Consider the following 13,204-nt stretch of genomic DNA (forward strand, 5'->3'; position numbering starts at 1 on the left):
AAATTTTATAAGTTAATTGTATCAATAAAGATATAAATTTAAATTTTAAAGATATAAATTTAAATTTTAGGTTTAATGCAACCCTAAAATTTCAATTTTGTTTTTTTATCAATAAAATTCTCAATAGAGAATTAAATTTCACAAACTAGTAATTTAAATTTTTTATTTTGAGAAAATGACTCTTTTAGTCTTCATGTCTTGTAAGAATATGTGAATTTGATCTTGAGTATTTAAAATCGTAACATTTTCAATCCCAAAACTTATAAGAATAAATCATTTTTATTTTCCGAAGGTACATTAGGACTCTGAATTTCTAAAAATAGGTTTAGAAAATCTCTCAAATAATATTTTACTTTTATTTAAAATAATTATACGGTATTTTAAATGAAAAAAAATTAAAATCATATTTTCTATAATTACTTCCGAATAATCAAACAACAAAAACACTTCAAATACCTAATTTTAAAAAATGCAAGAATTAAAAAGGTAAGTTTTTAAAACTCATTAATCAAATAGATTAATGGACAAAGAACCAAAAATAAATATTCTTCGAAACTTAAAAACCAAAAGGTTAATTTTTTTTCTATTTATTTTGATTGTTATCATTGCTTTTGGACAAAAGCTCTTTCTAGCTAAGATAAGAAAGACGCCTATACGGTTTTTCTAAAATCAATATACGAAAAGGGAAAAAAAACACACACATTGATAACACTAATTAAAAGGTAACCAATGAAAATTCTCAAAAAGAAAAAGGAGGAAAAAGACGACCAATAAAAATTGTTGGACAATATAAAACAAGTATCGTTTGCAAAATGCAAAATCAACGAAAAGAAAAGGAAAAACGACAAGGCAGCAGAAGGTGGAGGGAGACTTTGATTGTCTTTGTTAGAAGAAGAGAAAGATCCTCAAAATTCAATCCAATCCAAATCCACTCTCTTCAAGAACCTGCTTTCAACTCTGCTTCTTCTTCCACCTCCGCCAATACAAAAATAAAACCCACTTCATATTTCTCCATTCTTCACTAAAATCCCTGTCTTCAGAACTTCATTTCTAAGATCTCTGTTGTCTCTACTTCAACCCCAACTTTTTTTGAATCACACCCTTCTGCTTCTTCTTCTTCTTCTTCTTCTTCTTCTTCTTCTTCTAGCTCGTAATAATGGAGGTAGGATTGATGCGAAGACAGTGGATTCAGTATATAGAAGGCTTAATCCATGAGGTAAAACTTTAAATCTGAACTGGGTTTTGCTTTCTTTTGTTCCTATCTCTGATGATTGGTGTTTTTGTGATAATTGTGAAATCTTATCTATTGTTCTTGTTTTTTTCGTGGGTTTTGGTTTGTGTGGATCTATTTGTTTTTTTGTGAGAGAAGGGTACTCTGGATGGTCAGTATTTGCAGCTTTTGCAACTGCAAGATGAGAGTAATCCAACTTTTGTTTCTGAAGTGGTGACTCTTTTCTTTGAAGATACCGAGGAACTTCTCAATAAACTGAGAATCGCTATGTAAGGATTCATCTCATCAGTACCAACTTCGTCAATCATTCATTCCTGCAGATTCTTTCAGATGACATGTTTTTCTTGGAGAAATTTTTTGATGTTCCTTTCTGTTTTTGCTCGTCTTTGTCAGATCACAGCCACCTGTGGACTTCAAAAAGATTGATGACCACGTACACCAGCTGAAGGGCAGCAGTTCCAGGTACAAATTTTCATCTCTTGCTATGAATGGATATGCGAGGAGAGAGAGGCCTAAGAGCTTTGGGTTCTAAGCCTAAAAGCAACTTGTTTGAGTTTGCTCTTCCCTCTTTTACAGAGTCCGGACTTGTCACTCTGTCTTCTGAAAAGTTTCGGCCGCTTACCTAAGTGTAGGGTTAATGGAAATACTGGATTGATAGGTCAAAGGTTCAAAATTTTCCACCTCTACGTGAGGTTTAACTCCTAGGAACTTCCGAGGATGAGGTGTCAACTGATGATGTGAACTAACCATTTGAAATTTGAAATTGGAGCAATCATGGGAAGGAGGGGGAGGGAGGGTAGAGGCTTTTTTTAACAATGTAAATCAATGGGCAGGATATCAAATCTTAAAGTCATGGAGAAAATGCTGACCTTGTGTTGTTTTGTTTGTTGTTTTAACTCCTCTGTGGGCAATGCAGCATAGGTGCACTAAGAGTGAAAAATGCCTGTATTGACTTCCGGAGCGCCTGCGAGCAACAGAGTCCCGACTGGTGAGTTTTTCTTCACTATTTGATTGATATTTCAAAAGTTCTCTTTCTCAATCAGCAGTCAGTTCTGAGAAAGAACTAAGTAGTGGGTGACATGAGTCAAGTTTTTAGTAAGTAAACTGTTGTTTTTAGGTGTTCAAGATGCCTGCAACAAGTAGAGCAAGAATTCTATGGTGTGAAGGAGAAGCTCAGTTATCTATATGCAGTGAGTAGAGCTATCTGCTACTTAAGGGCTTTTCTCTTTATCTCATATTTACTCTTCACTCTGTTCAGTGTCTAACAAAAATGAATAAATTGACTTGAAATATTGCTTACTGCAGCTGGAAAAACGGATTTTGAATGCTGGTGGATCCATTCCCGCAGACTTGAGTTTCTAAACTGACAGAATCCATGGAAACCAAGATTTTCCGTTCGTTCCTGTGGAGTCTTCTTCCTTTTGTTCCCTAGGTTCTTAAATTGACTGTTACTTGTGCTTGTACAAATTCAAAACCTTTGCCTTTTTCACTCAGAACGTCATTGTTTTCTACAGCTGATTTCGACTTTCAATTCTTCGTGTCTGTTTAAGCTGAACTGTTTTTATTGCATAGAGTCCTAGAAGATTTTCTGGGTGCTTTCAAAGAGGCAAATACTCTCTTAGTCTCTTATATATCTTTGTTCCCTTCGTATTCTGCTAATCGAAGCATCCTGATCACATTGTGAGTTTACTTTAAATTTTCTTGGATTTTCACTCTATTTATAACAATCAAATGCAACCAATGGACACAGTAGGCAGAGAAAGAAAAAATGACGTAGGGATTATCCCAATCGAAATGGTCACTTTTCTTATACAAATGCCCCTAAAGTTTTCATCTCTTATGAATATCAATTAACACACGAACCATGGCAATAATTACAGGTGCGGTTTTGCAATTTATACCAAATTCTTTTCTGGTCATTAAAGCTTTTGATCACCGCAGATTGTTTTGTGTCGCTTAGCCGGTTTGCAAATAGATCAAAGTAGGCTGTTTGGTTCAAATTCTGCAGGATTTGGATCAATTTCCCACCCTTCTCGTAGATGACTGTTTGGCCATCTTGAGATTCATCACCATCTGCCAAGATTTTTACAGGCTTGAATTGAAAAACTGGTTTGACAAGATCTTCAGCCAGAACAACAGCGCCAAGAATTTCACCCAAGAAAGTATCCTACAGACAAACAATACGCTGTTATTAAAGTAAATAATAGTTGACCTTCATAAGAATTCCGAAGGTTCTGAGTCAGTAGAACCATTGATACAAGAAAATGAATCGGTATAATATATTGTTCAGTTTTATACTTCCTTAAAGCGATGAGAGAAATTAACCAAACAAAAATTAATCAAAAAGAAAAGGTGAGAAATGAAGTCGGTCAATTTCTTACCACATGCTCATAACGGATGTTGGATTGCTTCAAGCGAAAGAGTCTTGACAGCAAACGATTGGCAAAGAGAAGCTCAGGTGTCCTATTTTTCTTGCGAAGAGTTCCTAATATGTTCTCAAATGAGCTAACTCGTCGCTGGATGCCAAGGGGAACTAGTGTGACATTAACTGTCGACTCAAACACAGTCCTTGCACCCAAGGGGTCAAGAAAAATATTGAATTCTGCATATATATTTGAAGGAACAGTGAAAACATTTCCTTTGTCGGTATCATCATCCTTGATGTGTCCCCCTACAATATAAACTTCCTGCAGTGAGAAGCAGATGCTATATTATTAGAAGTATGAAATATAAGCAATATATTCAAGTCTGGTTTCTGCTAATTTGGAAGTATTCATAAATGTTCCATGCAATTCAAGATCAACATCTTAAAAGCTCTTCATTTTGTAATAATGTAGTTAAATTAGAGATTCCAAGTTCTTTGTCCTCTATTTCATGGTGTTTATGTTATATGTGGGCCATTAATTAAACAACATTTCTCCCATTTGTAGGAGCTAAGAAGCCACTACAAGAAGTAAACCTTCCAGACCACAAAGAGAACTAGCCGAAATGTGCAAGATTTATGTAACATAATATTTTTTAACCTCTCATGGAAAGCACAATTCTCATAGACTATCTTGGCATTTTGTTCTCTAGCTTTTTGGGTACCTGCACCACAAGTTTTAGATGAGATAATGGCAACAGTGTCCAAATCCACAAACCTGAATAAGGGAGCTTGCGTTTTTGTTTGATGTAATAAGCTTTGCTAAATTAGTCAATGGTCCATTGGTAAGCACTGAAATCTTGGATCCTGGTTCCAATGTTGTCAATATGGATTCCCAAATGTCCATGGCTAGAGGTTGTCTCAGTTCAGGATGCTGAGAGTTCTGAGGAGCTTCATGTTTTACTGGGCATTCTGCTGTGTACCTGGTAAAGCAATCCAGATAGGTGCCAATCAATTTAACGGCCAACGAGGATGAATAAAATTATGTAACTCAATGTGCTATGTTGGTTCACACTTCGTCGAGTTATAATCAGTTGGTTTCCTTTTGCAACATGTGGAATGGATAATTCTTTGTAATGTACGGATAAAGATAGATTCAATATGGAATCTCTGAGAAACTAAACAGGTAATTTTGAATACCTTCTTGGGCTTCTGGGAAAATTTCGAGCAAGACCATAGAGAGTGTCGGAGTCCAAGTATCCACCACATCCATTTGGAATGGCTTTAGCATATTTACAGTCCCCAACAGTAGGCAAAACTGAATCTGATTGGTTTACTGCAAATACGTCTCCAAGACCTACTGGTATGTCATCTCGACCCATCATATGTAGTAGGTCATAGATAACGTCTATTGTTGCAGCATTTGCCCATCCTGTTGGACTGGCTATTATTGCCTGCAATAAAGTAGTGGCAATATAAATTGTCAGAGAAAGTAAAGGGGGAATAAGGTCAGTCATGGCCCACTTTTGAGAAAGTAAAGCAATGGTACGTTCAAGATGCCTTGGGCTAAAGTTCTATTTAACATACAATCAAAAAAATGAAGGTTGTTGATTAAAGAGGTAGAACCTTATAAGTAGGTAAGGCTACTCCTTTCAACCTAGAAATTCCCCAAGACATCTCTCTCAACTTTTTGTCCTCACTCGCAATACAAAAGTTTTCAGATCAACAGAGTCTCTTAGTTGCTAACACTTAACAAGTGCCGCCAGGATAAGTTACAAAGTAAGATTCATCCTGAGTACTGAATGGCAGCAGTGACTCCAGAATTTTATGACACTAAGCTGGAATCTTAAAATGGCTGTCATACAATGCAGTAGAATCTAAAAGGTGAAAGGAGGAAAGCAGAAGAAAATCTCTACCTTAATGTCAATAACTTCCACAGGTACTTTCAAAAGATAGAACAAAGCTAGAAAATCTCCAGCACTCATATCCATATCAATCACAACAGGTTTCCCCAGTCTAATATTTCTGAAATCTGGTAAGTACAAAACTTGCTCGTAATATGGGAATTGTGTGGTAAAATTGAATCTTCCTGTGTTTATAGGACTGTTAATAACCTGTAATCAGTAGGAGAAACATATTGTTATCTGAGCTTTCATTGAATGTAACAATCAATGTAAGGTAGTTGAACTTTCAGAAAGACTGTGACTGTGATGTCAAACCATAAAGCAGATGAGAGACTCACATCTAAAAAGCCTGTGTAAAATTCTCTGTCAAGAGGACTGGAGATGTTCCGGTTGGGCTTTGCTCTTGTAGCAACCAAAATGCGCACTCCCTCTGGACCCATTACCTCTGTGGTATAACCATCCTAATGCATAGCATTTTGTAGATGTGCACATTTGCATTATAGAAGGTTGAAGAGGATGAGAGAAGCAAAATAAAAGGCACTTAAAAATTATTAGGGAAGATGAATACCTGACATATCCCTTTTCCATCATTCACAATGCAAAAGGGATCTCGAAGTCCTGCTTGAGCATGGCCACTGTGAACCCCTCCTTTGTCAAGACCAAATTTTGGAATTTGACGTCCATAAAAGAATGGATTTGACCCATCAGATATACCATAAGGTTTGTTTGAAGTAACTACAGTTATATTCATGTACTCCATGAGAGCAAAATCATTTTGACCATCACCGATATGTGAGTTAAGCATGATAGATGTTGCCACACCAGATGCGAAAGAATCCCACATGAAATAGTTCTGCAAAAACTTCAGTTCTTTTGTGATCTTTTATTTATCTCCCTTCACATCAAAATCAAGCGATAGTAACTAACAGTATTTTAATCTTTTCTTGATATGTATAAACATATGAAAAAAAAAATCTAAAATTCCATTTCGAACATTGGAGAGAGGAGTGCATTTCAGAAATAACCGTATAGAATTGGTCACCAAGCCGATAATCACGAGCTATTTTCAAGGATTGGAATATATATTGTGCCTCAACTGTATCCTGATTCTGCTCAAATACTTCAAAGAAATTCTTAGTCACTGGAATGGTGTCTGTAGCATCCAGTGGAATAATGGTGACTGGGATTCCAGAATGAATCACCTGCAGCCAACATATCAATCCTATGATAATTACCTTCAGCTGTAAGTTAAATTGCACAGTCCATCAGACTGCAGTACCTGATATGCTGCAAAAGGATCTCCGAATATATTGAACTCTGCATAAGGATTGCTATTGTAATCTGTGAATAAGTTACCAGGATCACCACATTGTCGAGGAGTACAAGATTGGCTGGCATTTCCTGTACAGCAGCAAGTTGGGTTCTCCGATCTTATACCACCACCCATTATATAAATATGCTCAACATTCTTCTTCAGGTGTGGATTACTCATGAGGAAAATGGCAAAATTTGTGTGTGATCCTATTAGGAATATATTAATGGGACCTTCAGATATTTTGTCTATCATCACCTGCTGAGCAGTCGATTGTTGCAAAGGATTATACCTCCTGCTTCCCTAAGTTCATAGCAAAAAGTATGAGCTCAACTATAACAACATTTGCATATCTTGAACAATAAAATATAAAGTTCATAGCAAAACGCATGAGCCCAACTATAACAGCATTAACGTAGCTTAAACAATAGAATCTAAAGATAATTACAAAAGTCAAGCTAAAGATATAAGAAACAGATTTGAATTCAGCTGATTTGACAAAGCATACGTGCTAGGAAAAATTAAATTGTGAAAGCATTTATGGTCAATGCCATATCAAGAACAACAAATAGGCTCTGTAAAAGGTTGGAATTAAAGATTGATTATATTCAAACTGTAGGTTCCCAGATACAAATGTTTACTTGTGGGAAGAGGATATAAGGGTTAGGGGAGCAAAACTATGTTGCTGCGCGAGCCTGCTATGTGATGTGCATGTGGGTTATTTGGTGTAAAGCGTGGGCAGTAGGGGAATAGAAATATCTATCCTAGTGAATGACAATGGGGATATATCTTTTGGCTTCTTTTGTAGCTTGGTTTTGGTAGAGATGAGAGCTCGTGAAAAGTTATTTAACTTGCATCACTCTGGAAATGAAATAATAGGGTTCTATAAGTTATAACATACCTGTGGAAGGAATGCTTTGCGAAGCCCATAGTTGGTATCAGCATCTAATCGCCCTCCAACACCAACTGGAATGGCTTGTCTATATCTACATCCACCTGTAGTCGTCAATCCCTGATATCATAAACATTCACTTTTTCATGTGAAACGTATATGGACTATTTATTTCGTGTATGTTATAAGACTTGCTGAATCTCCAGATTCATTGTTCATAAAAAAAAAATTAATAAAAAAAAACCTATATTTAACTGTCATAAGAACATGATAGTATAGTTCATACCAATGAGCCTCGCAGTCATATGCGTTCGGAAACAAAGGCAATACCTTGTTCCAATGAAAGAAATGTATTCTAACCTGCTCAATTATGGAGAGGTATCCACCGACGTTGGGTTGAATTGTTCCATCCTCGAGTATCCCACCTTCTCCTCCAACTCCAACAGCAACATCATCGCGGTCCATCATGTAAAGAATGTCATAAATTTGGTTCACTGCATGTCCAGCACTTGTCCAAGCATTTGTGCTAATAGTGACTGCCTATAGCAATGTAATAGCAATCCTGAAGACATGAATAGGAACCGGCCTACAAATCATATGCATTGCGCTTCCCATTTCTTAATAAAGCCTTTTGTGACAGGCTCTATAAAACTAGAAGGGAAGGTATACTTGCCAGGGACATAGTGAAAAGAACATGCATATAGTTTTTGGACGTTCATCTACTTCAACATCTAACAACCGTTCTTTCATGAATTTGCTTCAACAATGATGTGTTGAAGAAAATAATTGGTGACAGTAAAACAATCAAATAGGTCGAGGTTATTTACTTTGTCCAGAAAGACCAAACGAATTCTAAGCTACTGTGTTAAGGGGTTAACCATTTGTTCAAACGTACAAAGAAAACCCTCACTTCTCAAGCTAGCCTCTATAGTGAGGCTGTCCATTTAATTCAAAGCAGGACGTCAAAAAACTCTCTGCAACAGTACACGAGATTGAATTAACTATGAGATCGATCCAAAGGGCCAGTGTGTGAGAGGTAGATCATTGAATTATTCCACATAGGTCGGAAGATTAAAATTTAGCTAATGCAACTGAGTATCCCTAATCATGAGTATCTTTTTCGGGTGTGAGAAGGCCCATTTGACTCCAGTGACAATAACTTCAATGAACAGCTTCAAAACGAAAGAGGGTCAATCCTAATGCCCGTTTTGTGTAGGTTTTTGCAGGAAAATGAATAGCCTTCAGAATCCGGTTTTGTAGCATTACTTAATACATTTAAATCAGCAACATTAGATTATATTTTAAAATGTATAGAGACTTGAAACCAGAACAAAACGATGAATATAATAAAACACCCAATCAGTTCAACTCACAACAACTTGAAACAACAAACTAACAAAGAAAGCTAAATCATTACCTCCAACTCAAATTCTGAACGATTAAGCTTCAAGAGGTACAAAAGAGCAGATAAATCATCAGTATCAACATCAGTATCCAAGAGAATTCGTCGTGGCAATCCCTTAACAACCATCAAATTGGCTCCAAAAACCACTCCAATCAACACTAGAGCAACCCAGAAATTCCTCTGCAGTAACATTTCCTCTGCTTTCATCAGAAAAACGTAGAGAAGAACATACGAATTGTCACTCCCTGAAACGAACGAAGTTTGAAGCTACAAAAGAAGGGGAAATTAGAAGAAACCCAGAAAACGAAAAGAAATTTTTGGTTCAGTAGCAGAAAAACAACGATCCAAAGTAACGAAGGAATGAAATAGTGAAAGCGACGGTGAAAGACGGAGTTGAGTGAATGGCGGTTTTCCGGGAACTGCAACCGAAAAATATCGGTGCGATGAAAGAGAAAGAAACCGAATTTCGGAAAGAATGAAAGAGAAAATAAAAAGCTATTTCCAAATATAAAGATACTGTTAGTCTACGTCCATGCACTGTCTTAGTCTCCGGTCGTTTGTATCAATTATCTATACACACTTTAGTGTCTACGTAAATTCAACTCCTATTTGTCAAATTGCCTATAAATTAATTCTACACTCAATTTCTCAATTATTTTTATATTTTTTTCGTATTTATTTATTATATTACATGATATTATTTTAATATCATATTTCTCGATATCTATTTTATGATTGTGACTCGTTTTTACGATAGTTTAGTCATTTAAAATAATTTTTCTCAAATAAATTGATTTTACTTTATTCAATTTTATTTCGTAGAGTTTCAATGCATCTTAAATCTATTTTGAATTATTGTACTTTAGCTTGTTTCTTTTTTATTATTTGAACTCAAAGATATTAAATTAATACGTGGGTGTGGAAATCAAACATGAACTCCATCTACCAAAATGTATAATTTTGATTTCAAAATAATCTTGTACTCAATCCAACAACAAAGATTAAATTGAATTTTATCAAACATATGTGATTAAATTAAACAAAAAAAAGAAAAGAAAATCGCCCACTATATAACCAAATTATTTCTTTTTATCATTATTATTGAAATATCTAAACAACTATCTTAAAAAAAAGGTATCATCAACTTCATCGAACGTCGAAAAATTTAGTATAAGTTTAGGAGTTTATATATACAGAAATTTTTACCAATAGCAAGAATTGAAACTATTTACAAAATATAGAAAAAAAAAACTTAAATAATTTTATCTTTTTGCTATAATTAAAAATCTATATATATATATATATATATATATATATATAAACAGAAATGGGTACAAATGCAACTTGTGAGGTTATCAAAAAGAGGGGGAAGAGAATATGGAGAATGGTTTGACTTAGGCACTACCAATATCAAGATTTTCCTTTTCTTCAACTAATTTTAATTCTTTTTCTCATAAGTTAGTAATTAGAATCCAACTTTACTTTCTCTTATGTTATTTAACAAATTCAAATACTCCACCAAATACTAATTTATTCGATTCCTATACTCTTAAATGCATAATATATTTTAGTTGAGTTCTCTTGATATTATAAAAACCTCAATTTTAACTTTATATAATATATTGACATTTGTTTGTAAAAAATTATATTATCTCATACCTTATTTTAAATCTTAAAATAAGAAAATAATTACGGGTATTCGAATAAGGTTTATTATTGAAAATGAAATGATTAAGGGTATTTGAATAATTTTATTTAAAATATTTATTTTCAATAGAATCTATTTTATGCTATATAACAATTTTTTTTAGATGAACTTATAGTTAAAGTTTGGTTCTATAATTTATAGTTTTTTTTTTTAAGTTTCCTATCTCAAAATTTTAGGATTTATTATGTTAATCATTTTAGTATTATCTGTGGATAATCATTTTCATTTCTTTCTAAATGTTTTTAAATTAACTTAATCTTGTTTGAAGCATTTTTATTTATTAGAATTTATAAAAAATTAAAACTTAACAAAAAAAAAATTACTAGTCAAATTTAAAAAGTCGTAGGTATTTTTAAATATAGAAAAATTAATCAAAATATTTACAAATATAGTAAATTTTAAAATTATAAATGTCATTTAAATTAGTATATAAAATTAAAAAATTAAAGAAAAACTAAAAATAAATGTTATGTATCAAAGGAAATAGTTAAATTATAAAATTAAATATTTCCAAAAATATCAAAATATTAAAACTATTTATAAAATATAGCAAAATTTTTCCGACCGTCTAATTTTAGCTATCTTTTGCAATGCAATTTGTTTTCTCATATTTTGCATAAGCATGAGAGAGAAAAACAAAAAGCAAAAGTTTTTGAAATTTCATTACCCAAAGGGGCAAAAACAAGAAAATAAAAAACATTATCTTTATTTTGAATTTTGGATCCAAATTTTTAAATTATCTTTTTACTTTTTAAAAGCAATTTTTGTTATCTTTAAATTAAATATTTATATGCTAGAATTTATCAATATGTGGATCCACAAAAAGTTCATTATTTATTTTCCCTTTTTTTGGCATAAATGATTTCACACCATCAAAATTGCCTTTTTAGAACTACAATACAAATTTGTGCATTTATTTGTTTATTTAGGAAAAGAATATATTAATTTTGAATGCTTACAAAAGAAAATATTAGATAAAATAGGGATTATTTGAATGAGTTTAGAAATATGCTAAGCAATTTGAGCTTTATTATGTTATTGTTTACTTTAATTTGCATTCGTTACCTCGTTAGTCACGTCAATTAACAGTTTTATCGTTATGATGATTATTGTTATTTGTAGTATTTCATTTTTTATGTAAATATCATAAAGTTGAGGAATAGTTCAAATCCCCTGAATCTATATCAAATCCGTCGATGCTTTCTATTTATCCTGTTCTATTTTAGTAGTATGAACATACAAACATTAATTAATATGTTTTTATTTTCAATGAATTTATTTACTTTTGACTTTCATTTTTATGTGTTCAATAATGATTGTAATTGTAATTCCTAAATATTTATCATTCTAATTGTAATTATTTTCTTCCTTTCTTCCTTTTTTTTTTTTTAATATTGGTTGTATTTTTCTTAATACATCGATTTAATATATGGATATGAAAGTTCTAATACATTATTTGAATATTGAAAACCTATCAATTAAAATTTTAGAGTAAATTGCATGTTTACGCACTTAAACTTCAAATTGTGAAAATCGAACCATCAAGCTTATAAAATTATTAGAATTAAACCTTCAAATTTACATTATTATAAAAATAAATAAAAACATTTGTATAAGTTCAAGAATTCAATTTTTATTGATATATATATATATATAGATCCAATTTTTACCAATATCTTAAAGTTGAAGAGATAATTTTAAGATTTGTATAAGTCAATTTACTATCATCATATTTGAGAGTTTTTTTTTTTTTTTTTTTTTTTTTTTTTTTGTAATTTGTCCATTATTTTACAAGAAAGAAAAAGAAAGTAAAAACATGAGGGGGACAAATGAAAAAGTAAAAACATGAGGGGAACAAATGAGAAGACAGATAAAAAATCGCTCACATGACAAAGGAATCGTCCTTTTTGGCAAATCGTATATGAGTTCCACAAATGTGAACGATAGGGTAGACATGTGAAATTATAAATTCCAGTTCAAAGTTATCAATTTAAACTCAACTTTGTAAGTTGTATTATTTATAATCTTACCTAAGCTATTGTCATCTATAAGGACATGATCAAGATTCAAGATTTTTAAAGTTTGTCATAACTTTATACTAGGTTGAAACTGACTCATTGAATCTCTTTACTGAAAAATCTAAGTTTACTAATAAATAGGAATGAATATAATAAATCGAAAAATCGAGTTGATCAACCAAAACCGATTAGATCGAAGTTGATCGGTCGAAAATAAGGAGGGATTCGACTGGTGTCAGTTTGGAAAATATAAACGGACATAAATTGATCAACCACACAACAAATGGTCGGTTTGTACTTCTTTATGGTTGAAGTCAATTTGAATATTTACTAAACAAACTATAGTCAATTCGATGGCTATTTGATCAAAAA

At 32.7% G+C, this 13,204-nt stretch overlaps 2 protein-coding genes across 11 annotated transcripts; one reads left to right on the forward strand and one right to left on the reverse strand.

Moving 5' to 3' along the window:
• Positions 1-810: 810 nt before the first annotated feature.
• Positions 811-2,927, forward strand: LOC103483782 (histidine-containing phosphotransfer protein 1-like). 2 transcript variants are annotated; one of them, XM_008440549.3, is made up of 6 exons: positions 811-1,216; positions 1,370-1,500; positions 1,625-1,693; positions 2,148-2,219; positions 2,349-2,421; positions 2,534-2,927. In XM_008440549.3, exons 1-6 carry the CDS (start codon positions 1,157-1,159, stop codon positions 2,591-2,593), a joined length of 465 nt encoding a protein of 154 aa, XP_008438771.1. In that variant the 5' UTR covers positions 811-1,156; the 3' UTR covers positions 2,594-2,927. The 2 variants fall into 2 exon arrangements, with proteins under 2 accessions (XP_008438771.1, XP_008438772.1); XM_008440550.3 differs by having other exon boundaries at positions 817-1,216; positions 2,537-2,927.
• A 60-nt stretch (positions 2,928-2,987) lies between these two features.
• On the reverse strand, positions 2,988-9,613 carry LOC103483780 (nucleoside hydrolase 3). 9 transcript variants are annotated; one of them, XM_008440544.3, is made up of 12 exons: positions 9,119-9,594; positions 8,062-8,241; positions 7,711-7,821; positions 6,777-7,112; positions 6,523-6,699; positions 6,066-6,350; positions 5,836-5,958; positions 5,510-5,707; positions 4,794-5,047; positions 4,372-4,576; positions 3,613-3,918; positions 2,988-3,398 (listed from the first exon to the last, which is right to left on the reverse strand). In XM_008440544.3, the coding sequence occupies exons 1-12, from the start codon at positions 9,311-9,313 to the stop codon at positions 3,078-3,080; spliced, it is 2,691 nt and encodes an 896-aa protein (XP_008438766.2). In that variant the 5' UTR covers positions 9,314-9,594; the 3' UTR covers positions 2,988-3,077. The 9 variants fall into 9 exon arrangements, 8 of the variants coding, with proteins under 8 accessions (XP_008438766.2, XP_008438767.2, XP_008438769.2 ...); XM_008440545.3 differs by having other exon boundaries at positions 8,062-8,263; positions 9,119-9,268; XM_008440547.3 differs by having other exon boundaries at positions 8,062-8,237; positions 9,119-9,263.
• Between the last annotated feature and the right edge of the window lie 3,591 nt (positions 9,614-13,204).

The sequence above is a fragment of the Cucumis melo genome, chromosome 6 (assembly GCF_025177605.1).
Source record: "Cucumis melo cultivar AY chromosome 6, USDA_Cmelo_AY_1.0, whole genome shotgun sequence".
NCBI classification, from domain to species: Eukaryota; Viridiplantae; Streptophyta; class Magnoliopsida; order Cucurbitales; family Cucurbitaceae; genus Cucumis; species Cucumis melo.